This window comes from Saccopteryx leptura, chromosome X, assembly GCF_036850995.1.
Source record: "Saccopteryx leptura isolate mSacLep1 chromosome X, mSacLep1_pri_phased_curated, whole genome shotgun sequence".
NCBI classification, from domain to species: Eukaryota; Metazoa; Chordata; class Mammalia; order Chiroptera; family Emballonuridae; genus Saccopteryx; species Saccopteryx leptura.
Window position 1 is genome coordinate 64,287,953 of NC_089516.1, and position 26,430 is coordinate 64,314,382.

A 26,430-nucleotide genomic window follows, 5' to 3' on the forward strand; every position below is an offset into this window, starting at 1 on the left:
TTTTAAATTGGATTGTTTGCTTGTTTGTTGCTGAGCTTTGTGAGTTCTTTTTATATTTTGGATATTAACCACTTATCGAAGCTGTTGTTTGAAAATATCATCTCCCATTTAGTTGGCTGCCTATTTTTTTTGTTGTCAGTTTCCTTTTGCTGTGCCTTTTAGTTTGATATAGTCCCATTCATTTATTTTTGCCTTTACTTGCCTTGCCTTTGGAGTTAAATTCATAAATTGTTCTCTATGGCTGAGGTCAATAATTTTAGTGCTTATGTTTTCTTCTATGTAATTTATTGTTTCAGATCTTATATGTAGATCTTTGATCCACTTTGAAGTAATTTTTGTGCAGGGGACAAACTGTAGTCAAGTTTCATTCTTTTGCATGTGGCTTTCCAATTTGTCTACTTTCTTTTCTCCGTTGTGTGTTTTTGGCTCCTTTGTCAAAGATAATTTGTTCATATATATATATATATATATATATATATATATATATATATATATATATATATATATATAGTTTTATTTCTGGGCTTTTGAGTCTGTTCCATTGGTCTGTATGTTTTCTCTGCTAATACTAATCTGTTTGGATTATTGTGGCTCTGTAGTACAATTTGAAGTCAGGTAGTATACTGATACCTACAACCTCATTCTTTTTACAGTATTGCTTTGGCTATTTGGGGATTTTGTGCTTCCATAAAAGCCTGGTAATTTTTTGTTCTATTTCTTTAAAAAATAACATTGGGATTTTGATGGGGATTGCATTAAGTTTGTGTATTGCTTTGAGTAATATGGCCATTTTTTTTTTTACAGAGACAGAGAGTGAGTCAGAGAGAGGGATAGACAGGGACAGACAGACAGGAACAGAGAGAGATGAGAAGCATCAATCATTATTTTTTCATTGTGCGTTGCGACACCTTAGTTGTTCATTGATTGCTTTCTCATATGTGCCTTGACTGCGGGCCTTCAGCAGACTGAGTAACCCCTTGCTGGAGCCAGCGACCTTAGGTTCAAGCTGGTGGGATTTTTGCTCAAACCAGATGAGCCCACACTCAAGCTGGCAACCTTGGGTCTCGAACCTGGGTCCTCTGCATCCCAGTCCGACGCTCTATCCACTGCGCCACGGCCTGGTCAGGCAATATGGCCATTTTAACTATGTTGATTCTTCCAATCCATGAACATGGAATAATTTTTTTTAACATGGAATATTTTTTCATTTCATTGTGTCTTTTTCAATTTCTTTCAATAATGTTTTGTAGTTTTCAGTATATAGGTCCTCCATTCCTTTGTTAAGTATATTCCTAGGTGTATTACTTTGTTGCAATCATAAAAGGAATTGTTATTTTTTAGTTCATTTTTCAAACTTTCATCGTTGGCATATAGTAAAGCAATAGACTTCTGTATATTGTTTTTGTATTCTGTGACTTTACTGTATTGGTTTATTGTTTCTAATAGTTTTTCAGTGGAGTTTTTGGGGTTTTCTATGTACAGGATCATGTTATCTGCAATAAGTGGTACCTTTATTTCTTGCTTCCTGATATGGATGCCTTTTATTTCTTTCTCTTGCCTGATTGCTCTTGCTCAAACTATGTTAAATAAGAGTAGAGAGAAAGTCAGCCTTGTCTTGTTCCTGATTTTAGAGGGAAAGCTTTCACTTTTTCACCATTTAGAATGATATTAGTTGATGGTTTGTCATATATGGCCTTTATTATGTTGAGATACTTTCCTTCTATTCAAATTTTATTGAGTGTTTTAAACATAAAGGAATGTTGTGTCTTATCAAATGCCTTTTCTGCATCTATTGATAGGGTCATATGGTTTTTGTTCTGTTTTTTTTTCATGTGGTGTAGTATTTTGATCGATTTCCATATGTTGAACCATCTTTGTGCTCCTGGAATGAATCCCACTTGATTGTGATGTATTATTATTATTTTTTATTTAGAAAATTAAATGTAACAACCTGATCTTTCCTCTTCCATAGTCTGGTAGAGAAAAAAACCCCAGTCACTCTGGGCTTGTCTCCTCTCTAGAACTCACCACAAGTGCGTTTTATCTCTGACCCCCATTTCAACCTGTTCCACTTTTAGTCCACTTTTGGTTCCACTTTCAGGTATGCCTGCAAGCCCAACTGGGGTTCCTTTGCTGTGTTATAGTTGTTCAATTTATTGAAATTCCAAGGAGAGAAATCACGAGTATCTCTCACACTGCCATCACTCTGACATCATTCTGAGATATAAAATTGTATTTTGACTTTTCTTATATTCTTTGTCTTCATCATTTCTAATGGAAAGTCAGTCTTTTTAAAAATCATTGTTCTCCTCTATATCAGCATTTTTAAATTACTAGTCCATTGACTGATGGTAGTCCACCAAAAATTTTGTGCCTTTCCTTGAAATAGTTAACCACCCTGATGTTGTATGAAGACTTATACAGTTTATAATCACTGGGCCTATAACCTTCATACAAAATTAGAGTAATTAACTCTTTCCCCGACTGCCAGTTTATAAACATGCAGTTGAAAAACACTACTCTGTATACTATGTTTTTATTTTCCTTCTGGCTGCTTTTACAAACTTATGTTTAGTTTGTGTCATAAGGTACCTCAGTGTACTTTTTTGGTATTTATCTTGCTTGGAATTGCCTAAATTGTTGAATCTGTGAGTTGAAGTTTTGGATATAATTTGGAAAATTATCAGCTGGAATTTCTTTACATTTAATTTTTCCCTATTTTGTCTCTCCTATCTTTTGGGACTTATTTACACATGGTAGATGGATTGACACTGTACTATAAGTCACTGAAGCTCTCATTTTCCCCCCAGTATTTCTTCTCTGTTTTAGTTTACTTCATTTCCATTGACCTATCTTCAAATTTAGGAATTCTCTCTTCTTAATATCAATTTAATATTAATCCCATCCAATGGATTTTTTAAATCTTCTCCAATGATTTTTTTAAACCTCTTCATTTTGAAATCATTTTTAGATTTACAATTTCAAAAATATATAAAGATGTTCCACACACCCTTCACTCAGTTTTCCCCAGCAATAAGAGGTTATATACCTATATTATAGTATCAAAACCAGGAAATTAACAATAGCACAATCCACAGATCTTGTTCAAATTTCACCAGTTTCACAAGCACTCATTTGTGTGTGTATTTAATCCTGTGTAATTTTATACATTTATAGATTAATATAATCACTACCACAGTCAGGTTATTAACTGTTCTATCATCACAAAGACCTCTCTTGTGTTATTCCTTTATAACCACACCTGCCTCCTCTTCCCCCACTCCATCTCTAAATACTTCAACCACTAAGTTAGTCTTCATGTCTATACGTGTTTTTTATTTAGAGTATGTGATATAAATGGAATCAGGCCATATGTGACAGTTTGAGTACACTTTTCACTCAGTTAAATAACCTTGAAATCTGTCCATGTTGTTCCACCATCATTTGTTCATTTCTTTTTGTTACTGAGTAGTATTCCATGATATAGTCCCATTCATTTATTTTTACCTTTACTTCCTTTGTCTTTGGGGTCAAATTCATAAAATGTTCTCTACAGCCACAATTCATAAGTTTAGAACCTATGTCTTCCTCTATGTAATTTATTGTTTCAGATCTTATATTTAGAGCTTTGATCCATTTTGAATTAATTTTTGTGCAGAGGAACAAACTGTAGTCAAGTCTCATTCTTTTGCATGTGTTTTTCCAGTTTTCCCAGCACCATTTATTGAAGAGGCTTTTTTTTTTCCTCCACTGTGTGTTTTTGGCCTCTTTGTTGAAGATTATTTGTCCATATATATGTGGTTTCATTTCTGGGCCCTCGATTCTGTTCTGTTGGTCTGTATGTCTGTTTTTCTGCCAATACCAATCTGTTTTGATTACTGTGGCTTTGTAGTATAATTTGAAGTCAGGTAGTGTGATACCTCCAGCTTCATTCTTTTTTTCTCAGTATTGCTTTGGCTGTTCAGAGTTTTTTATGCTTCCATATAAACCTGGTAGTTTTTTGTTTTATTTCTTTTTTTTAAAAAAATGACACTGCACCTGACCAGGTGGTGGCATAGTGGATAGAGCGTCAAACTGGGATGGGGAGGACCCAGGTTCAAGACCCCAAGGTCACCAGCTTGAGCATGGGCTCATCTGGTTTGAGCAAGGCTCACCAGCTTGAGCCCAAGGTCGCTGGCTTGAGCAAGGGGTCACTCAGTCTGCTGTAGCCCCCCCAGTCAATACACATATGAGAAATCAATCAATGAACAACTAAAGAGCCACAACAAAGAATTGATGTTTTTTATCTCTCTCCCTTCCTGTCTGTCTGTCCCTATCTGTTCCTCTCTCTGACTCTCTGTCTCTGACACACACAAAAAATAAAATAAATGACATTGGGATATTAATGGGGATTGCATACATTTATATATTGCTTTGGGTTACATGCCCCCCCTTTTATCTTCATGCGCTAAGATTTCTTTTATCATTTTCTTCCTGTTTGGAGAACTTTTTTTGATTCTTCTTTTAAGGGCAGTCTGAAGAAGACATATTTTCTTTGTTTTCCTTCTGCCTTCATTTTTTTTTCTTCTTGATTTCTCTTTTACCTTCTGGCCTCCATGATTTCTGATGAGAAATCTACTGTCATTTGAATCATTATTCTCATATAGGTGAGAATGTAAAATGATGCATTATTTCTTTCTATGTACTTTTAAGGTTTTTGTTTTTTGTCTTTATTTTTCAGGTATTTGATTATGATGTGATTTAGAGTGTATTTCTTTGGGTTTATCCTGTTTAAATTTATTAAGGTTCTTGAATCTGTACTATTCAACCTTTGACCAAATTAAGAGGAGTTTCAGCCATTATTTCTTAAAATTTTTTTGAACACCACCTTCTTTATTTTCTCTTTCTGCGACTGCGATGAAAATGTTTGATCTTTTGTTCTTGTCCCACAGGACCCTAAATCTCTATTCATTATTATTCAGTCATTTTTTGTTCAGGTTGGATAATTTTTATTGTTTTTCAAATTTACTGATCCTTTTTCAAAAATATTATTATTTTTTCACTGTCTCTTTTCTCTGTCACCTCCATCTTTTTATTAAGCCCATAGTATAATTTTTTATTGGTTATTATACTTTTCAGTTTTAAAATTGCCATTCTTTGTTTTCTATTTCTTTGTTGCTAGTTTCTATTTCTTTTTTTGTTTTTTTTTAATAGCATACTAGTAATTGCTTCTTAAAATATTTGATTAATGGCTGTCTTAAAATTCTTGTCAGAAAATTGTAACATATGTGTCATCTTAGTGTTGACATCTGTTCATTGTCTTTTCTCATTCAAGTTGAGATGTTCCTGATTCTTGGTCTGATGAGTGAATTTGTATTTGAACCTGGAGATTTGGGATCTTATATTATCAGACTCTTGAGAACTCTGTGCTCTGAATCCTCAGGCTAATTAGCCTGCAGATTTCTTCTTGGGTTCTACCACACACCACACAAAATTCATATAACTATGACAGCCAATGTAGTTCCCTTCTTTCAAAGTTTGAATTCCCTCTTGTTATTATGCCTGATTTTGGTTGTTCCCTAATACCTTCAAGCTATCATGATGGTTAGTCTGATAGAATCTATTCTGTCATTACCAAATCCAAAAATCAGTATTTACTTTTCACTATACCCCTTTTTATACATATAGGTATGTGTGACTTCTTTTAAAAATATGAATATTTTCAACTTAAAATGAAAATTTTAATAAATGTATTTATCAGACAGACCTACTTTCACTGACCAGCTCCAGGGAATGATCATAATAAAAATATATGCTAGATAAGTTGAACAAATTAACCAATCTGTGCCTAAATTTCCTCACTATAATATGGGTATTATTATAAGGATTAAATGTATTGTTCTAGGTATACTCTTAGAACAGTAGCTAGAGCCTGACCAGGTGGTGGCATAGTGGATAGTGTCAACCTGGGACTCTGAGGACCCAGGTTCAAAACCCCAAAGTCACCAGCTTGATGCAGACTCAACTGGCTTGAGTACAGGCTCACCTGCTTGAGCCTAGGGTCACCAGCTTCAGTGTGGTATCATAGACATGACCCCATAGTTGCTGGCCTGAGCCCAAATTTTGCTACCTTGAAGCTCAAGGTTGCTGGCTTGAATCAAAGGTTACAGGCTTGAGGAAGGGGTCACTGACTCAGCTGGAGCACCCCCCACAAGTCAAAGCATGTATGAGAAAGCAATCAATGAACAACTAAGGTGCCACAACTATGAGTTGATGCTTTTCATCTCTCTCCCTGTCTGTTTGTCTCTCTCTCACACATACACAAAAAAAGAAAAGAACAATATCTAGAATATATAAATCATATATAAATATATTACTAATATATAAGTAATATAAGTTAAATTTTAGATATAGTTATTAATTTCAGAAATATTGGTAAAACTCCTCACAGCCAGAGTCCTATTTCTTCTTATTCCCTCAGTGCTGAATTTGGTGCCCAGCAAGGGCCTAATAAATTTTTTAAAAAATGAGCTTAATGTTGGTATATTGGATGTTATGTGGAATTAGCCTAAAAGCTCTTGCTGACACTGAGAGCTCACAAAACAAAATATTGAAAACATACCTAAGTAAAATATTATCATTTTATGTGAACAAATGTATGAAGACAAATACTAGAAATTTTATATTTAGATAAGGTTATAGTACCAGGTATTGGGCAAACTACCCTCCTATTGTAGAAAGGCTTCATAGTGGTAGGACTTAGGAATTCTTTGAATGAGAAACAAACTTAACATTTATTAAGTACAATTTATACCCCATGCAATTATGTATATACATACTAGAAAGCCCGGCGGTCATACGAAATGACCGCTGTTCTAGATATTATAAATTGTAATTAAAATGATTTGTGCAAAGGTGTCTGCTAATTCAAACTGAATTACCCAGGGCAGGCAGTGAGGACACCCCTTTGCTTAGTGCCCCATGGGGTTTCCCCCTTCTGCTTGCTTAATTGCTTAAAGTAGAGTGCAATGAAGGAAACCACTGGTGGTACATTTCGTAAGAGCCACTGCTAGTTCAATAAATAAAGGTGATTTAAATAATAAAATGTTAATTCACATGTCAAAGATCTCTTTGTACACAACATTTCTTGTGTAGATCTTTCCATCATTTTTAAGCTTGCCTTGCAGAGGACCATCAATTATTTTTAATTTTACGTCCATTCTTTCACGAACTCTTGAACAGGCAACATAAAGTTGACCATGTCCAAATGCAAGCTCAGGTAAAAAAATGCCAACACGCTTAAGCGTTTGGCCCTGAGACTTATTGATGGTCATAGCAAAGGCAAGTTTTATAGGAAATTGTCTACATCTCAATTGAAACGGCAACCCTGTTTGAGATAGAGCCAAATCAATTCTTGGAATGACATGTATTTCACCTTTAGAGGAGCCAGTCAAAGACTTAGCTATTATGACATTATTTTTCAATTGGAGAACCTCTAGTCTTGTACCATTGCAAAGACCCCTTCTGGTGTTAAGATTTCTTAACAGCATAATAATTGCTCCAATCTTTAACCTCAATTTGTGAGGTGGCATGCCAGAAGGCGGGACTATTTGAATGCCATGGCAACTTCACCCCATTGGCTAGTACAGTTACTCAAGCAACCAATAAGCTATTGGCGACAGACACTTAAGCCGCATATAATAAAAATGCTAGGTCCTTTATATATATTATCTCATTTATGTTTTTTAGTAATCCTGGGAGGTAGGCATTACCCCTATTTACTTATGAGAAAAGTAAGACTCAGAAAGTAACTTGGCCAGGATTAAAATAGCAGGGCCAGTAAAATAGCAGCTCTAAGACTGAAACTTAAATTTTTCAGATTTCTGGGTTTATCCTTTTTTCCCTGCTTTCAGTGATAAGACCCAGAGTTTTAGTATAAAGAATGAATGGGAGGAAAATAAACATTTGTTAAGTATCTACTACTGGCCAGACAAGGTGTCATATGCATTATTTCATTTTGTTTTCAAAGCATTATTTTATCAAATCCTCACAATAACCCTATAAAAAGGAAGAAAACTAATATTTGTTAAGCATATGCTGTGTGCCTAACACTTCCATGGGAATTATATAAATTACTTCATGTGGTTTTGTAACAGCCCAGTAAAACCTGTTTTCTCCACAGGTAGGAAGAAACTGAGCTAAGCTTCCACCACACTTGCCTGACTCCCAAGACAGCTCTCAAAAACACCACTACAGGACACATACTTCTAAGCATTTTGCAAAACATTCATTCCACAAAACGTGACACTTTAAAGTACAGTCCAGACAACCAAAGCTCTGTCCATAGCAGTGGCTTTCTAATATTTTGGGTGATCATGGACTCATTTGAGAATGTGATGGCCCCTCCTCCCAGTTAAATGCTTAGAATTACACAGTTTTGGGATACAGGTACAGAGCATTCATCAATTTCCTAAAGCCCATCAATGGACTCTTTGTTTAAAACAAACAGAAACCTCTAAAGAACAAAAATAAATCTTAGAAAACAAGAAAGCTTATTAATTCTTCAATTATTGAGTTTTATAAATCCTTTAGAACACTAACATCTATATTTGGGTAGCCTATTATGTTTCAAAAAGTAGATAGTAGCCCTGTTACTGTTTGTTTTGTTTTTTTGGTTTGTTTTTAACCTCAACACTATTGACTTACCTGGTGGTATAATTCTTTGTTGGGGGGGGGGCTTTTTGTGTTTTATAGGATGCTAAGCAGCATCTCTGTCCTCTACTCTCTGTGCCTCTTCCTGTTTTAGTAAACAAGAATTTATCCAGACATTGCTGATTGTCTCTGATGAGTGAGGGGGAAGGCAAAATCGAGAACCACTGACTTGTAGTAATTGCAGTTGTCACTCCTGAGTCTTTTAGCATACAGAGCCTAAAAACCAGACTTTTAAAAAGTATATCCTTTTCTTGCTTAAGATCTCCTACAATACTTCTCAACTGGGTTGAACAAGATGATTCATCTCAACAATCAAATTGCAAGCTGAAGCTGTAAAATTTCTCTTATCTAAGAGAACAAAAAAAAGTTCATGTCACCCTCCAAAACACACTTAATTAAGCAATTGACTTTTCAAGTCATTCAGTCACTCAGGGAATATTTATTTACTGCTAATAATGTGCTAGACACTATACCAAGTGCTGGGGCTACAATGGTGAACAGTGTAGAAGTGGTGCCTGCATCACAATCCTGTTAGAAAAACAGACAACAGAACACATAAAACTTAAGTGAGAATAATTCTAAACTGCAATAAGTACCATGCCTGATCTGTGATGTCACAGTGGATAAAGCATCAACCTGGAACACTGAAGTCACCAGTTTGAAACTCTGAGCTTGCCTGGTCTTAATAGACTGGGGTGAGACTGAAGATTTTAACCAGGAGAGGTACCATGATATGATGTACATTTTTAAACTACTCTGACTGTAGTGTAAAGTGGGGGTGAGTAGCAAGAATGGAGGTATAGAGACAAATAGGAGACAGATGCCAGTTGAGAAATGATGATAGTGGCATGCCCTCAGCAGCAGTGAAAGCACGGGTGACTCTGGCAGTGATCCGAGTGGGTGTGCGCAGCCCCAACCCAGGTGGCTTCTGAGGTCTGAGACGACCAAGGCAGCCCCAGAAGTGGTCCAAGTGGGCGTGCACAGCACTTCCTGCAGGGGTGAAAGCCAGGGTAGATGCCCAAGCCCATGAGCAAAACTGCCCGTGGCACACACTGGCTCTCAGAGGCAGCAGAGGCTGGGGCAGCCACAGAAGCAGTCCAAACGGGCATGCGAGCTTGCGTGGGCATGCGTGAGCCCGACCAGGGCAGCGGCAGCCCTGGAAGTGGGCTGGCACCAGCAGCACCTGATCCCAAAGTCCCCGGGCAGCAAAGTAGCAGTGGCCTGGTAGACAGACCACAAAATGGGAACACAGGGGCGACACCCACTGGGCGCCTGAGACTATACCTTACTGAGTGCTGAAAAAGAACAAAAAAAAACATAAGAAAAAAAAAGAAAATAAGTAAATAAAATGTCTGCATAGAATGACACCTGCAGCTAAGGATTAGGCCACATCTAATACCATACCTAATCACTGAATTACAGTACTGAGCCCAACAAGTAGCCAGCAATAAAGGGCAACAGAAAGGGGATTTTAGGGGAACTTTAACTTTTAAAGGAACTTCTCCTAGGCCAAGAGTAGATAAAAGCAAGCCTAGGAGTACAGCTGATATTTACAATGGCACCTGGATCCAGCAGAGGCAGCCACAAGATCTGGATAACCTGTAGCTCCCAAAAGGTGGATAAGAACCAGTCATAGGCAGTTACCCCCACTGATCTGCACCAGTACCTGGCCAGGGAAGTCCAGGGCATCACAGACAAAATGGGAAGACAGAGAAGTGCAATCCAAATGAATCAACAAGAGAAACCCAGAAAATGAACGAGTGAGATGAAAATAAGCAAACTACCACATGCAGAGTTTAAAGTAATGATTATTAGAATGCTGAAAGATCTTAGAACAACAGTGGATCAACACAGTGAGCACATAAAAAAGAGATATAAGCATCAAAAATGACATTGAAATAATAAAGAAGAACCAGTTACAAATGACAAATACAATATCAGAAATGAAGACTACACTAGAAGCAATTATAAGCAGGCTGGATGAAGCAGATAATCAAGTCAGTGATTTAGAGGACAAGATAAATGAAAACACGGAAGCAGAGCAGCAAAAAGAAAAGGAGCTGAAAAAATCTGAGGAAACTCTAACAGAGCTCTGTGACAACCTAGAGAGAAACAATATCTGCATTATAGAGTTCCTAAAGAAGAAGAGAAAGAACAAGGGATAGAGACCTTGTTCAATCAAATCATAGCTGCAAACCTCCTTAAATTGATGCAGGAAAAAAGTCACACATGTTCAAGAAGCACAGAGAATTCCATGAAAGAGAAACCCAAATAAATCCACACCAAGACACATCATAATTAAAATACCAAAGCTAAGAATTAAAGAGAAAATATTAAAAGCTGCTAGAGAAAAAGAGGCGATCACATACAAAGGAGCCGCCATAAGATGACATTTGACTTCTCAACAGAAACTCTTGAGGCCAGAAGGAAATGGCAAGAAATATTCAAAGTAATACAACATAAAAGCCTACAACCAAGACTGCTTTATCTAGCAAGGCTATCATTTAAAATTGAAGGAGAAATATAAAGCTTCACAGACCAAAAAAAAAAAAAAATCTCAAGAAATTTATTACAACCAAACCAATGCTGCAAGAAATGTGAAGGGGCCAATTGTAAACAGAACAAAAGGGAAAAAGAATATAGTAAAAGAGGAATATAGCTTTAAAGAATAAAATGGCAATAAACAACTACATATCAATAATAACCTTAAATGTAAATGGATTAAGTGATCCAATCAAAAGACATAGGGTAGCTGCATGGATAAGAAAACAGGACCCATACATATCATATGCTGTCTACAAGAGACACACCTGAAAACAAAGGATACACATAGACTAAAGGTAAAAGGATGGAAAAAAATATTTCATGCAAATGGAAATGAAGGAAAATCTGGGGTAGCAATACTTACATCAGACAAAGTGGCCTTTAAAACAAAGGCTATAGTAAGAGATAAATAAGGTCACTACGTAATAATAAAGGGAGCAATCCAACAGGAAGATATAACCATTATAGATATCTATGCACCTAATATAGGAGCACCTAAATATATAAAACAGACTGATGGATATAAAGGGAGAGATCAACAGCAATACTATAATAGTAGGGGATTTCAATACCCCACTAACATCACTAGATAGATCCTCAAGAAAGAAAATTAACAAAGAAACAGCAGACTTAAAGAACACAATAGATCAACTGGATTGAATAGATATCTTCAGAACCTTTCACCCTAAAGCAGCAGAATATACATTCTTTTCAAGTGCTCATGTTACATTCTCTAGGATAGACCACATGTTAGGGCACAAAAGCAGTCTCAACAAATTTAAGAAGATTGAAATCATATCAAGCACTTTCTCTGATCACAATGGCATGAAACTAGAAATCAACCACAACAGAAAAACTGAAAAATACTCAAACACATTGAAACTAAATAGCATGTTATTAAATAACGAATGGAATAACAATGAGATCAAAGAAGAAATAAAAAATTTTCTAGAAACGAATGATAATGAGCAAACAACAACTCAAAATTTATGGGACAGAGCAAAAGCAGTACCAAAAGGGAAGTTCATAGCACTATAGGCATACCTTAAGAAGCTAGAAAAAGTTCAAATAAACAACCTAACCATGCATCTAGAAGAACTAGAAAAAGAACAGCAAGCTCAGAGGAAGTATAAGGAAGGAAATAATAAAGATCAGAGTGGAAATAAATAACATAGAGGCTAAAGAAACAATACAGAGGATCAATGAAACCAAGAGCTGGTTCTTTGAAAGGGTAAACAAGAGTGATGAACCTTTAACCAGACTCACCAAGAAAAAAAGAGAGAGGACTCAAATAAAATTAGAAATGAGAGTGGAGAAATAACAACTGATACAACAGAAATACAAAATATTGTAAGAAAATACTATGAAGAACTGTATGCCAAAAAATTAAACAAGCTAGGGGAAATCAACAAATTCCATGAAACATATAATCTTTCAAAAATCAATCTAGAAGAATCAGAAGACCTAAACAGACCGATTACAACAAATGTGATAGAAACAGTTATCAAAACACTCCCAAAGAAGAAAAGCCCTGGGCCAGATGGTTTCACTGGTGAATTCTACCAAATATTCAAAAAAGAACCAACTTCTATCCTTCTCAAGCTATTTCAAAAAATTCAAGAGGAAGGAAGACTTCCAAGTTCCTTTTATGAGGCGAGCATAATTCTGATTCCAAAACCAGGACAACACAAAGAAAAAAAAATTATAGGCCAATATCTCTGATGAAGTTAGATGCTAAAATCCTCAACGAAATATTAGCAAACCGGATCCAGCAATATATGAAAAAAATCATTACATCATGATCAAGTGGGATTTATTCTGGGGAGGCAAGGATAGTACAATATTTGTAAATCAATCAATGTGATTCATCACATAAACGAAAGGAGAAAAACCACATGATAATTTCAATAGATTCAGGAAAAGCATTTGATAAAATCCATCACCTATTTATGATCAAAACTCTCAGCAAAGTGGGAATACAGGGAATATACCTCAACATGATAAAGGCCATCTATGACAAACCCACAGCCAACATCATAATTAATGGGCAAAAATTAAAAGCAATCTCCTTAAATCAGAAACAAGGCAGGGGTGCCCCCTTTCACCACTCTTATTTAACATAGTACTGGAAGTCCTAGCTACAGCAATCAGACAAGAAGAAGAAATAAAAGGCATCCAAATTCAAAAAGAAGAAGTAAAACTATCATTATTTGCAGATGATATGATACTGTATATAGAAAACCCTAAAATCTCAGTCAAAAAATGACTGGACCTGATAAATGAATTAAACAAGGTGGCAGGGTATAAAATTAATACACAGAAATCAGAGGCATTTTTATAGACCAACAATGAACTGTCAGAAAGAGAAATGAAGGAAACAATCCCCTTCACTATTGCAACAACAAAAAAATAAATAAATACAGTACCTAGGAGTAAATTTATCCAAGGAAGTTAAAGACTTGTACTCGGAAAATTATAAAACATTGATAATAGAAATCAAGGAAGATACAAACAAGTCGAAACATATACCATGTTCACAGTTAGGAAGAATAAACATCATTAAAATGTCTATATTACACAAAACAATTTATAAATTCAATGCAATACCAATTAAAATACCAATGACATACTTCAAAGATATAGAATGCATATTCTATAATTTATACGAAACCAAAAAAGAACATGAATAGCCTTAGCAATCTTGAAAAGGAAGAATAAATTGGGAGGTATCACACTTCCTGATATCAAGTTATACTACAAGGCCATTGTACTCAAAACAGCTTGGTACTGGCATAAGAACTGACATGTAAAGCCCTGGCCGGTTGGCTCAGCGGTAGAGCATCGGCCTAGCATTCGGAAGACCTGGGTTCGATTCCCAGCCAGGGCACACAGGAGAAGCGCCCATTTGCTTCTCCACCCCTCTGCCGCACCTTCCTCTCTGTCTCTCTCTTCCCCTCCCGCAGCCAAGGCTCCATTGGAGCAAAGATGGCCTGGGCGCTGGGGATGGCTCTGTGGCCTCTGCCTCAGGTGCTAGAGTGGCTCTGGTCGCAACATGGCGACGCCCAGGATGGGCAGAGCATCGCCCCCTGGTGGGCAGAGAGTTGCCCAATGGTGGGCGTGCTGGGTGGATCCCGGTCGGGCGCATGTGGGAGTCTGTCTGACTGTCTCTCCCTGTTTCCAGCTTCAGAAAAGTGCAAAAAAAAACCCCAAAAAACTGATATGTAGATTAGTGGAACAGAACAGAGAACCCAGAAACAAACCCACACCTTTATGGTCAACTGGTATTTGACAAATGAGGTAAGAGCATACAATGGAGTAAAGATAGTCTCTTTTAACAAATGGTGTTGAAAAATTGGACAGCTACCTGCAAAAAAAAAGGTAACTAGACCACCAACTTACACCATTCACAAAAATAAGTTGAAAATGGATAAAAGACTTAAATGTAACTTATAAAACCATAATCATCTTAAAAGAAAACATAGGCAGTAAGCTCTCTGACATCTCTCGCAGCAATATATTTGCTGATGTATCTCCATGGGCAAGTGAAATAAAAGACAGGATAAACAAATGGGACTATATCAAACTAAAAAGTTTTTGTACAGCTAAAGACAATATGAACAGAAAAAAAGACAAACCACACAATGGGAGAACATATTCAACAATACATCTGATAAGGATTTAACAACCAAAATTTATAAATAACTTGTAAAACTCAACACCAGGAAGACAAACAATCAATCCAATGAAAAAATGAACAAAAGAAATAGACACTTCTCCAAAGAGGACATACAGATGGCCAATAGATGAAAAAGTGTTCAACATCACTAATCATTAGAGAAATGCAAATTAAAACCACAATGAGATACCACCTCACACCAGTCAGAATGGTGTTTATTAACAAAAAAACACATGATAGGTGCTGGCGAGGTTGTGAAGAAAGGGGAACTCTCCTGCCCTGCTGGTGGGAATGCAGACTGGTGCAACCACTGTGGAAAACAGTATGGAGATTTCTCAAAAAATTAAAAATAGAACTGCCTTTTTATTCATTCATCCCACTTTTAGGGATATATTCCAAGAACACTATATCATTGATTCAAAAAAAGAAATTTACCCCCATGTTGTGGCAGCACTGTTCATAATAGCGAAGATCTGGAAACAGCTCAAGTGTCTGTCAGTGGACGAGTGGATTAAAAAGCAGTGGTACCATATAAATCTTATGATTTTTTGTTCCATTTCTTTAAAAAATGGCATAGGAATTTTGATGGGAATTGCATTAAATTTATATATTACTTTGGGTAATATGGCCATTTTAATTATATTTATTCTTCCTATCCAAGAACAAGGAATATTTTTCCATCTCATTGTGTCTTTTTCTATTTCTCTTAGCAATGCCATGTAGTTTTCTTTATATAGGTCTTTTACATTCTTTGTTACGTTTATTCCTAGGTATTTTATTTTTTTGTTGCAATCGTGAAGGGGATTATTTTTTTGAGTTCGTTTTCTAATATTTCATTGTTGACATATAGAAAGGCTATGGACTTTTGTATGTTAATTTTGTATCCTGCGACCTTACTGTATTGGTTTATTGTTTCTAGTAATCTTTTTGTGGAGTCCTTTGGGTTTTCGATGTATAGGATCATATCATCAGCAAAAAGTGATACCTTTACTTCTTCTTTTCCGATATGGATGCCTTTTATTTCTTTGTCTTGTCTGATTGCTCTGGCCAGAACTTCTAGAACCACGTTAAATAAGAGTGGAGAGAGTGGACAACCCTGTCGTGTTCCTGATTTAAGGTGGAAAGTCCTCAGTTTTACGCCATTTAATATGATGTTGGCTGATGGTTTATCATATATGGCCTTTATCATGTTGAGATATTTTCCTTCTATACCCATTTTGTTGAGAGTCTTAAACATAAAATTGTGTTGTATCTTATCAAAAGCCTTTTCTGCGTCTATTGATAAGATCATGTGGGTTTTGTTCTTTGTTTTGTTGATATGGTGTATTACGTTAACCGTTTTACGTATGTTGAACCATCCTTGAGATTCTGGGATGAATCCCACTTGATCATGATGTATTATTTTTTTAATATGTTGTTGTATTCGATTTGCCAGTATTTTGTTTAGTATTTTAGCATCTGTATTCATTAGAGATATTGGTCTGTAGTTTTCTTTCTTTGTGCCATCCTTGCCAGGTTTTGGTATGAGGGTTATGTTGGCCTCATAAAATGTGTTTGGAAGTATTGCTTCTTCTTCAATTTTTTGGAAGACTTTGAGTAGAATAGGAACCAAGTCTTCTTTGAATGTTTGATAGAATTCACTAGTATAACCATCTGGGCCTGGACTTTTATTTTTGGGGAGGTTTTTAATAGTTTTTTCTATTTCCTCCCTGCTGATTGGTCTGTTTAGGCTTTCTGCTTCTTCATGACTCAGTCTAGGAAGGTTGTATTGTTCTAGGAATTTATCCATTTCTTCTAGATTGTTGTATTTGGTGGCATATAGTTTTTCATAGTATTCTACAATAATTCTTTGTATATCTATGATGTCTGTGGTGATCTCTCCTCTTTCATTTTGGATTTTATTTATTTGAATCCTGTGTCTTTTTTCCTTGGTGAGGTGGGGGGAGGGTGGACGCAGGAGGGAGGGAGGGAGAGAGGGGGAGGGGGAGGGGCACAGAGAAAACTAGATAGAGGGTGACGGAGGACAATCTGACTCTGGGTGAGGGGTATGCAACATAATTTAATGACGAGATAACCTAGACATGTTTTCTTTGAATATATGTACCCTGAATTATTAATGTCATCCCATTAACATTAATAAAAATTTATAAAAATAAAAGCAGTGGTACATATATACTATGAATTACTATGGGGCCATGAAAAAGAAGGCAATAGTACTTTTTGCAACAACATTGATGGACCTGGAAACTATTATTGTAAGTGAAATGAGCCAGGCAGAGAAAGAAAAATATCATATGACCTCACTCATTTGAGGAACCCAAGGAACAATGTGAACTGAGGAACAGAATTAAACCTAAAGGGAAGGGGGGAGGGAGCTGTTGGGAGGAGGACAAGGGAGAAGTTAAGGGGAATATGGGGGTGGTGGGATGCATTCAGGGAGACACTAGAATCTATGTAAACACAATAAATAAATAAATAAATAAATAAATAAATAAATAAATAAATAAACAAACATTTCTACTGAAATATTTTGGTAGATGGTAGTGGGAAAACCAGCTTGGTAAAAAAGAAGAGAAATATTTTCCTGGTCAAGCGAGTCACAGATTTGAATATGTTACTAGTTATTTAGGGAAAAGGAACACTATTTAATTCAACTAAGATTTATTAAGTATTTACTGTATACTGGGCATGATGCTAAGTGCTAAGTGTATTAAGAAGTAAAGGATATGTCTCTTTGCTCAACAAGATTGAGACAAACATAAACAGACAAATTTAATTAGCTGTGTTAAATGCTGAGTTAGAGGCATGCAAAGGGTCTACAAAGTTACAGAAGAGAGCCAATTAGTCCGACTGGGACAGGGGCATGGGGGTCAGGAATTGTATCCTAAAGATGATTCCTGAGCAAAGGACTAAGTTGAGGATTAGCCAGGCATATAAGTATGTCTAGAGAAGGTTAAGGAAACAGCGATTGAAAGGCATACAGCCGTGAAACAGCTTGACACTGTATAGAATTCTTTTTTTTAATTATTTTATTTATTGATTTTATATAGGAGAGAGAAAGAAAGAGAAGGGGGAGAGGGGAGGAGCAGAAAACATGAACTCATAATAGTTGCTTCTCATATGTGCCTTGACTGGGCAAGCCTTGGGTTTTGAACCAGTGACCTCAGCATTCCAGGTTGACACCCCCTCCACTGCACCACCACAAGTCAAGCTAGAAAACTCTAAATAATGCAGTATTACTAGAAACTAAACTTGTACACAGGGAATGAGAGGCGATAAAACTAGATACATAATATTAACAATAGCCAATAATTATTGAGCACTTATTATATGGTAAGCATAGATATGTCATGTAATTCAATTGTAATCCTCACGATGGAAACTGAGACAGAAGGAGATTGGATACCTTGCCCAAAGTTGCACACTGCCAGAGCTGAGATTCAAACCAAGCAGTGTAACTCCAGAGCCCATGCTTTTAACTACAAAATGTTGTATCATACTAAAAAAACTGAGAATGTACCCATGGGCAGTATTGAGACACAGAAAGACAATAACATGTTCAGATCTGTGGGGTTTTTTGTTTTGTTTTTTCTTTTTCAGATCTGTGTTTTGATGAGATGACTCAGGATAGATTTAAGAAAGGCCAGGTTGAAGACAAGACATCAGGCAAGTGATGAAGAGAACTTGAAGTAGGGAATGGAGACAAAAATAAAGATTTAAGAAATTTTTAGGTGACAGAATTAACATAATTTGGTGATTAGTTGGATTCTGAGGGTAAAGTCTCTGGTGTCACCATGTGTTCTTGTTTGGATGAATACATCATGTTCCTATATGACAAATACAGGAGGAGGAGCATGACAACTGAACCATTTTTCACATTGAGTACTAGATGCCAATGAAACACCCACTTTCATTGAAGTGCAGATGAATGGAAAATTCCAGAAACAAACAGTTCATACCTTTAAATTGTGCACTGTTCTGAATAGCATGATGAACTCTCACACCATCCCTCTCCATCCTGCCCAAGACTGTCTAGAGCAGGGATAGTCAACGTTTTTATACCTACCGCCCACTTTTGTATCTCTGTTAGTAGTAAAATTTTCTAACTGCCCACTGGTTTCACAGTAATGGTTATTTGTAAAATAGGTAAGTAACTTTACTTTATAAAATTTATAAAGCAGAGTTACAGCAAGTTAAAGCATATAATAATACTTACTAACCAAGTACTTTATGTCGGATTTTCGCTAAGTTTGGCAGAATAAATCTTTAAAAAACAACTTACTATAGTTAAATTTATCATTTTATTTATACTTTGGTTGTTCTGCTACTGCCCACCATGAAAGCTGGAATGCCCACTAGTGGGCGGTAGGGACCAGGTTGACTACCACTGGTCTAGAGTATCCACTCTGCCTCAATGTTGAGGTGTGGGCTGGAATCCTTGGAGGATCATCATCTTTCCATGAAACTACTGTAACCTAGAAGATACAAACTTAACAAGAAGATTTAAAAGGCATAGACCAAATAATAAAATGAAAATAGTTATTAATGGACCAAGGAGTGGAAAGAACCAGGTGTAAAAAGGGAGAACCTTTTGCATCTGTCCTAGATTGATGATATATTTAGGTTGTTTCTAGATATGTCAAAATAGTATATGTCAGAGGTTAGAAAGGGCCTGCCATATAACATCACAAAAGAATTAGTTCTAAGTTTGATGTGGGAGCCCCTCTGTACCTTAGCAAGTTGTGGGGCAGGAGCCAGAGCCATATCTCCAAGGTCATGTCTCCTGGCATAATTTTGCTAAGAATTTCTTTAGGGTATTATTAGCCTGTACTACCTTTCCTAAACACTGAGGCCATCACGAACTGTGTAAATAATAGTTAATGTCTAGGGCTTGGGCTATTTTTTGGATAATTTTGGCCATGAAGGGAGGACCATTGTCACTTTGGAGGCTTTGAGGAAATCAAACCTTGAAATGAACTCTTTAAGGAGGTCTTATAGGTGAGGTGTAAGGTGCCTGAGGGGGCATCCCAGGAGAATCTTGAGATGAGGAGGGGCCTGGTTCCTTGCCTCTATGTTCCCTTGGATTATCTATTGTGTCTGATGGAGGCACCAACAGGAGAAGATCACCTAGGATCTCTGTACTTCCCTGAACAGGGCTAGAAAAAGGGGAATGCACATTATCAGATCTTACACGAGCTTCTTTTCTCTGGGTCTTGGTACAGGGCCATGAAGGTTTATATATAAGGGATTTTTATCCATTTTCCCCTGGTATTTATATAAGAGATCTAATTGAAGGATAGTATTATAATTTAAGGCCCCATTTTTAAGCCATGTTTCCCTATTCTCTAATTTATATTGGGGCCATGCTGTATTGCAGAAAAAAATGAGTTTGTTTGTTTTCTTTGTTTGTTTTAAATAATCTAATTTGAAGTCCTTCCAGTTGGCTAGAATGTAGACTAGTGATGAGTCCTTGGGAATATATGAGGAGTTTCCCATAATGCCTGGAGAAAAAAAGTGGTGTGCTAGTTCAGGCTAGGCATTCCGAATAATCCTCCCACTAGTGGGTGGACTGAGAATCCTCCATGCTCATAAGTCCAGCAGACCTGTCACCAGCATCCCTGGGTTGGACCACTGTGCTCCTTCCTATGATGAGCCTATGGCTCCATACCTATGGGGATAGAAAGGCCACTAGGAGAAGGAAGGTTCTCAGAGGTTGCAGGTCTGTGACATCCCGGGCACTGCCTCCTCTTTTTAGGCCAATAAAGCCATGACTAATTATTAAGTCCAGGATGCTAGAGAAAGGGCACAATAGTCATGAGACCGTAGAATAGTCTGTAAGAATTTCAGTTTACACTTGGACCAGGTAAAACTGGCGTATGAGGATTCTGAAGAAAGTGCAGACATCTGGTCTCCAGTAAAAAAGAAATGCAATAAAAGGTGTGTTTATGAAAGGCTGAGGCGAAACAAGGCAAATCCATGTGGGCAAACTTACCAATAAATGTGGACAGAAAACTTACTCCTCTGGGGTTTAGGTCTGAGGCTCTTGGTCACATAAAAGGGGGCCTTGAGGGGAAGGCTGAGAGAGCAAGAAAGAGAAAGAGAGGTTTAATCAGGAATTCCTGGAGACAGGATCAAGGAGGGAGCTGCAAACTGCAGCAGCTCACTGTTCTCCAGTTGCAAGTCTCACAGAGTGCAGCTGTGAAAGAAAGAGACCCTCTTATTTGGCTAGCACACAGTCTAATGCTAGTCCATTGTCAAGCACGACATTTGCCAAAGAAGTGTGCATTGCACCCAGAGAGTCTATCAAGTTCCTTAGTGACTTGTGTTGTTAATTCTCATAGCATAGCCTCATGGTAGGCAAGTCCTTGCTAGACAACTCAGAAACAATGGGACACAGAGGGTATCTAACTAACAAGCACCTTCCTGAAGCTCCCTTGTTTGCCATGTTTAATTCAAATTAAGCTAAGGGAAACATTCTAAGATCATTTCCCAAAGCAGGTTTCTCTGTCTGAGTCTCTTGGGTAGGAAAGAGGAATGATCAAAGGTCTTTACGGTGGCTTTTTTTTTGTCTTTTGTTTTCTAATAAATAGCTTAAAATCAATATCCCAAAATAGCACTTTCAAGGTGGCAGAACTTTGGTCCCTTTATTCCTGCCTTTTAAATAATAAAGTTTTACATTCCAGAAGCAAAGTTGGTAAATTGTTTTAGATTTCATTGACTTGGTTATTTAATCCTGAAAATTAGTCAGTTCAGTTAAGTTCTGCAGTCTCATTTCAGGAATTGTGTAAAGAAGCAATCAGGTATTTGCAAGAGGTACGCCTATCAAAACAGAAGAAAAAAAATATAATTATCAGAGTAAATTATAAACCAGTAAGGCTAGCAGTCAAGACAATTTCTAGATGTAAGGCTCAAAGAAAACAAGCAGTGACATTTTGATATATTTTTCTTATCTGCAATTTGAGTATCTCTGGTGATGTCATCAGCAGCTCAGGTAAATTCTGCATGGCTTATACAGTCACTGAAATTGTATAAGCTGTTGTTGCAATTTACCAAGTTTATATCAATTCGTTTGACTGCAATTGGTCATTGCAAAGCTCAGAGGAAAAGTTTTAGTTCTCAATAATTCCAACTCAAAGGATGGGAAAGAATGAAACATTAATGTGGAAAGTTGTAGCCAAATATAAAGCAAACTAGAATAATTCAGTATTCAGTCCGGTTTATAGGTGAAAAATAAAATTTGAAAGATAATTAACTAAAGTAGAGTCTATTGTCCACAACTATGTATTATAGATTCTATTGAAACACAATTCTCTCCCTAAAATCACCCTAATTTTTATCAAAGACAGTTAAGATTATTTACTTCATTAAGCCTAGTTTCAATTTGGCCTGATTGTGTGCATAAACACAACAAGAATAGCAACTGATTATATAGGCCCTCTTAAATCTGCTTTGCTGGAATCACATACGGAATCTCTAAATTAAAACTCAATCTCTCAAGTTCTTTATAAATTTTGGTTATTAACCCCTTATCAGATGTATTGTCAAATATGTTCTCCCATTGTGTAGTTTGTCTTTTTATTCTGTTCTTGTTGTCTTTAGCTGTGCAAAAGCTTTTTAGTTTGATATAGTCCCATTTGTTTATCCTGTCTTTTATTTCACTTCCCCATGGAGATAAATCAGCAAATATATTGCTCGAGAGATGTCCGAGAGCTTACTGCCTAAGAGCTTTTCTTCTAAGATGCTTATGGTTTCACGGCCTACATTTAAGTCTTTTACACCAGGAAGACAAACAACCCAATCCAAAAATGGGCAAAAGAGATGAATAGACACTTCTCCAAAGAGGACATACAGATGGCCAATAAGCATATGAAAAAATGCTCAACATCACTAATCATTAGAGAAATGCAAATTAAAACCACAATGAGATATCACCTCATACCAGTCAGAATGGCGCTTATCAACAAAACAACACAGAATAAGTGCTGGCGAGGATGTGGAGAAAAGGGAACCCTCCTGCACTGCTGGTGGGAATGCAGACTGGTGCAGCCACTGTGGAAAACAGTATGGAGATTCCTCAAAAAACTGAAAATCGAACTGCCTTTTGACCCAGCTATCCCACTTTTAGGAATATACCCCAAGGACACCATAGAACGGCTCCAAAAGGAGAAATGCACCCCCATGTTTGTGGCAGCATTGTTCACAATAGCGAAGATCTGGAAACAGCCCAAGTGTCCGTCAGAGGATGAGTGGATTAAAAAGCTTTGGTACATATATACTATGGAATACTACTCAGCCATAAGAAATGATGACATCGGATCATTTACAATAACATGGATGGACCTTGACAACATTATACGGAGTGAAATAAGTAAATCAGAAAAAAACTAAGATGAATCCATACATAGAAGGGACATAAAAATGAGACTCAGAGACATGAACAAGAATGTGATGGCAACAGGGGTGGGGGTGGGGGGAGGGGGGATGGGGTGAAGAAGGAGAGAGGGGTTGGGGGAGGGGAGGGGCACAAAGAAAACCAGATAGAAGGTGACAGAAGACAATTTAACTTTGGGTGAGGGGTATACAGCACAATCAAATGTCAAAATAATCTAGAGATGTTTTCTCTCAACCTATGTACCCTGATTTATCAATGTCACTGCATTAAATTTAATAAAAAATAAAAAAACTCAATCTCTCAGAGCAAAGAAACCAAGCCATGACATAGTTGCCATCAGGCTTTGCTTGCAATATTCATAGGTTTGAGTAAATTCCTCGAGTTCTCAAGGACACCAAAAATTTATTGAGATTCTTTCTTTACCACCTCCCAGGAAAACAACCTTTGTGTTCCTTACCTGGAAAGACTGCCATGAACACAAGTAAATAAGCAAGATACCAGGCTGTTTTTCCCAGGGGCTTTTATTGACCCCAAAGTCAATCTCAATTCCTTAAAGTTTTCTGGTAACATCCAAATTCTATTCATGTCTCACAAACATGACAGGCCACTCAAAGTCTTGGTTAATAAAGCCAGTTTCTAATTACATCCTGTTACAAAGAGAACAGATTCTCATTGACTTCATGCAAACAAACATATTGCCATAAAAACTAAATAATAATCAATCATTAAGAGTTTTCAAATTCTGGAGGGATTAGGTAGAGAGAAAAATATAAATGCTTTCATATTGCTTATAATTTGCCAAGTTGCTCTGAAAAACAAGTTTCCTTATGTCTGGAAAACAAAAATACTTTAAAATTAGCAATATTTTCAAAAAATTAGAATTTTCCTCAGTTCATTTAGTCCCATAATCAATTTTTGTTTATCCTGATTATTTGCAAGTATTTTCATAAATCCAGTTATTCCTTAGAGGTCTAGTAATTTTCATCCAGTTCAAAGGTATTATCTGAAAATTTATTCTCAGAAATATATAATTTAGATTATGTCAGGGTCGTTTTCCTGGATCGTTCTGAAGATGCAACATATTTGCAAAGGCATCAAAGTAAAACAATGACTACAGTATCTCAAAAGGACAAAAAAAATCAAACCCACAAACCTTAAAATGACATGATTTTAGGTCTGATTATAATGCATGTGACAAAGGAATTTGCTTTCTTGTAACAGTTTAAGATAACAATTGGAATTACAAATGAAACTATATCATAATTTATAGACTTTTGTGGATTTTATATAGTCTCTACCAGGTGTTCCCAAACTACGGCCTGCAGGCCACATATGGCCCCCTGAGGCCATTTATCCGCCCCCCCCCCCCCCCGCCGCACTTCCGGAAGGGGCACCTTTTTCATTGATGGTCAGTGAGAGGAGCACTGTAACTGACGGCCCTCCAATGGTCTGAGGGACAGTGAACTGACCCCTGTGTAAAAAGTTCGAGGACCCTTACACCATCCATTTTAATAATTAAAAAAATATATAAGTAGAATATAGTTATTATTGCTTTATCTGACAAAGTTTCACATGTACTTTAAGCATAACAAATAGATCTAATTAGTTTAAAATTTCTCTTTTATAAGGAAAGAGAACAAATCCTTGAGGTATTCCAGACGGCCATTGGCATAACTCAAAGCCATTTCTTTTTTCTTTTCTTTTTTATGAAATTAAATATAATAGGGCGATATTGGTCAGTAAGAGTACATAAATTTCAGGTGAACATCTCTATAACATTCAAACTGTTGATTGTGTTGTGTGCCAATCACCCAAAGTCAAATCATTTTCTGTCACTATACATTTGTCCCTTTTTACTCCCCTCCCCCACACCCCTACTCCCATTCCTTTCCTCCCTGGTAACCACTTCACTTACCTATGTCCATGCATCTAAGTTTTGTATCCCACATGTGCAGGACATATATTTGTCCCTCTTTACTCCCCTCCCCCCTGCCCCTTCTCCCTGGTAACCACCTAACTTTTATCTGTTTATGAGTCTCAATTTTATATCCCACCTATGTGTGAAATCATATAGTTCTTAGCTTTTTCTGATTTACTTATTTCACTTAGTATAACGTTCTCAAGGTCCATCCATGTTGTTGTAAATGTGACTATAGCATAATTTCTTATGGCTGAGTAGTATTCCATTGTATATATGTATATCTCCTTTATCCAATCCTCTGTTGAGGGAGACTTTGGTTGTCTCCATGTCTTGGCCACTGTGAATAATGCTGCGATGAACAGAGGGGTGCATGTGTCTTTATGTACCAATGTTTTCAAGTTTTGAAGATAGATACCCAGTAGAGGGATTGCTGGGTCATATGGTAGTTCTATTCTTAATTTTTTGAGGAACCACTACCATACTTTCTTCCATAACGGCTGTACTAGTTTCCATTCCCACCAGCAGTCAATGAAGGTTTCTTTTTCTCCACAGTCTCTCCAACACTTGCTATTATTACCTGTCTTGTTGATAATAACCAATCTAACAGGTGTGAGGTGGTATCTCATTGTAGTTTTGATTTGCTTTTCTCTAATAGCTAATGAAGATGAGCATCATTTTATATATCTATTTGTTGTTTGTACATCTTCATGGGAGAAGTGCCTGTTCAGGTCCTCTCCCCATTTTTAATTGGATTGTTTGCTTGTTTGTTGCTGAACTTTGTGAGTTCTTTTTATATTTTGGATATTAACCCCTTATTCAAGCTGTGGTTTGTTGTCATGGATTATCCTTGTTTATGTTGTAACCTTGTACTTGTAGTTTTGTGTTGTTTTATTCCTTTTATCAGGTAGAATAACCCCCTTGAGTATATCTTGCAATGGCAGTTTCCTGGTGATAAATTCCTCAGCTTCTGAATGTCTGGAAAAGTTTTTATCGCTCCTTCATATTTGAAGGACAATTTTGATGGATATAGTATTTTTGGCTGGTAATTCCTCTCTATCAGTACTTTGAATGTTTGGGTCCACTGTCTTCGGGCTTGTAGAGTTTCTGCTGAGAAGTCTAATGATAACCTGATGGCCCTTTATATGTTAAGTTCTTCTTTTTCCTATATGCCTTGAGGATTCTTTCTTTGTCATTGACTTTTGACAG

At 36.8% G+C, this 26,430-nt stretch overlaps 1 protein-coding gene across 8 annotated transcripts in view; it reads left to right on the forward strand.

Annotated features, from left to right (window-relative positions):
* HDAC8 (histone deacetylase 8) overlaps positions 1–26,430 on the forward strand; it is a 288,934-nt gene that overhangs the window by 120,554 nt on the left and 141,950 nt on the right. The window contains exon 11 of one of the 8 annotated variants that reach the window (XM_066357091.1): positions 18,512–18,547. The exons of 6 other annotated variants lie outside the window; for them this stretch is intronic. In XM_066357091.1, coding sequence (XP_066213188.1) covers positions 18,512–18,532 — 21 coding nt within the window. In that variant the 3' untranslated portion in view covers positions 18,533–18,547. Of the gene's footprint in view, positions 1–8,161; positions 8,199–18,511; positions 18,548–26,430 lie in introns of those variants that run through there. One more of the 8 variants, XM_066357092.1, reaches the window with a different exon arrangement.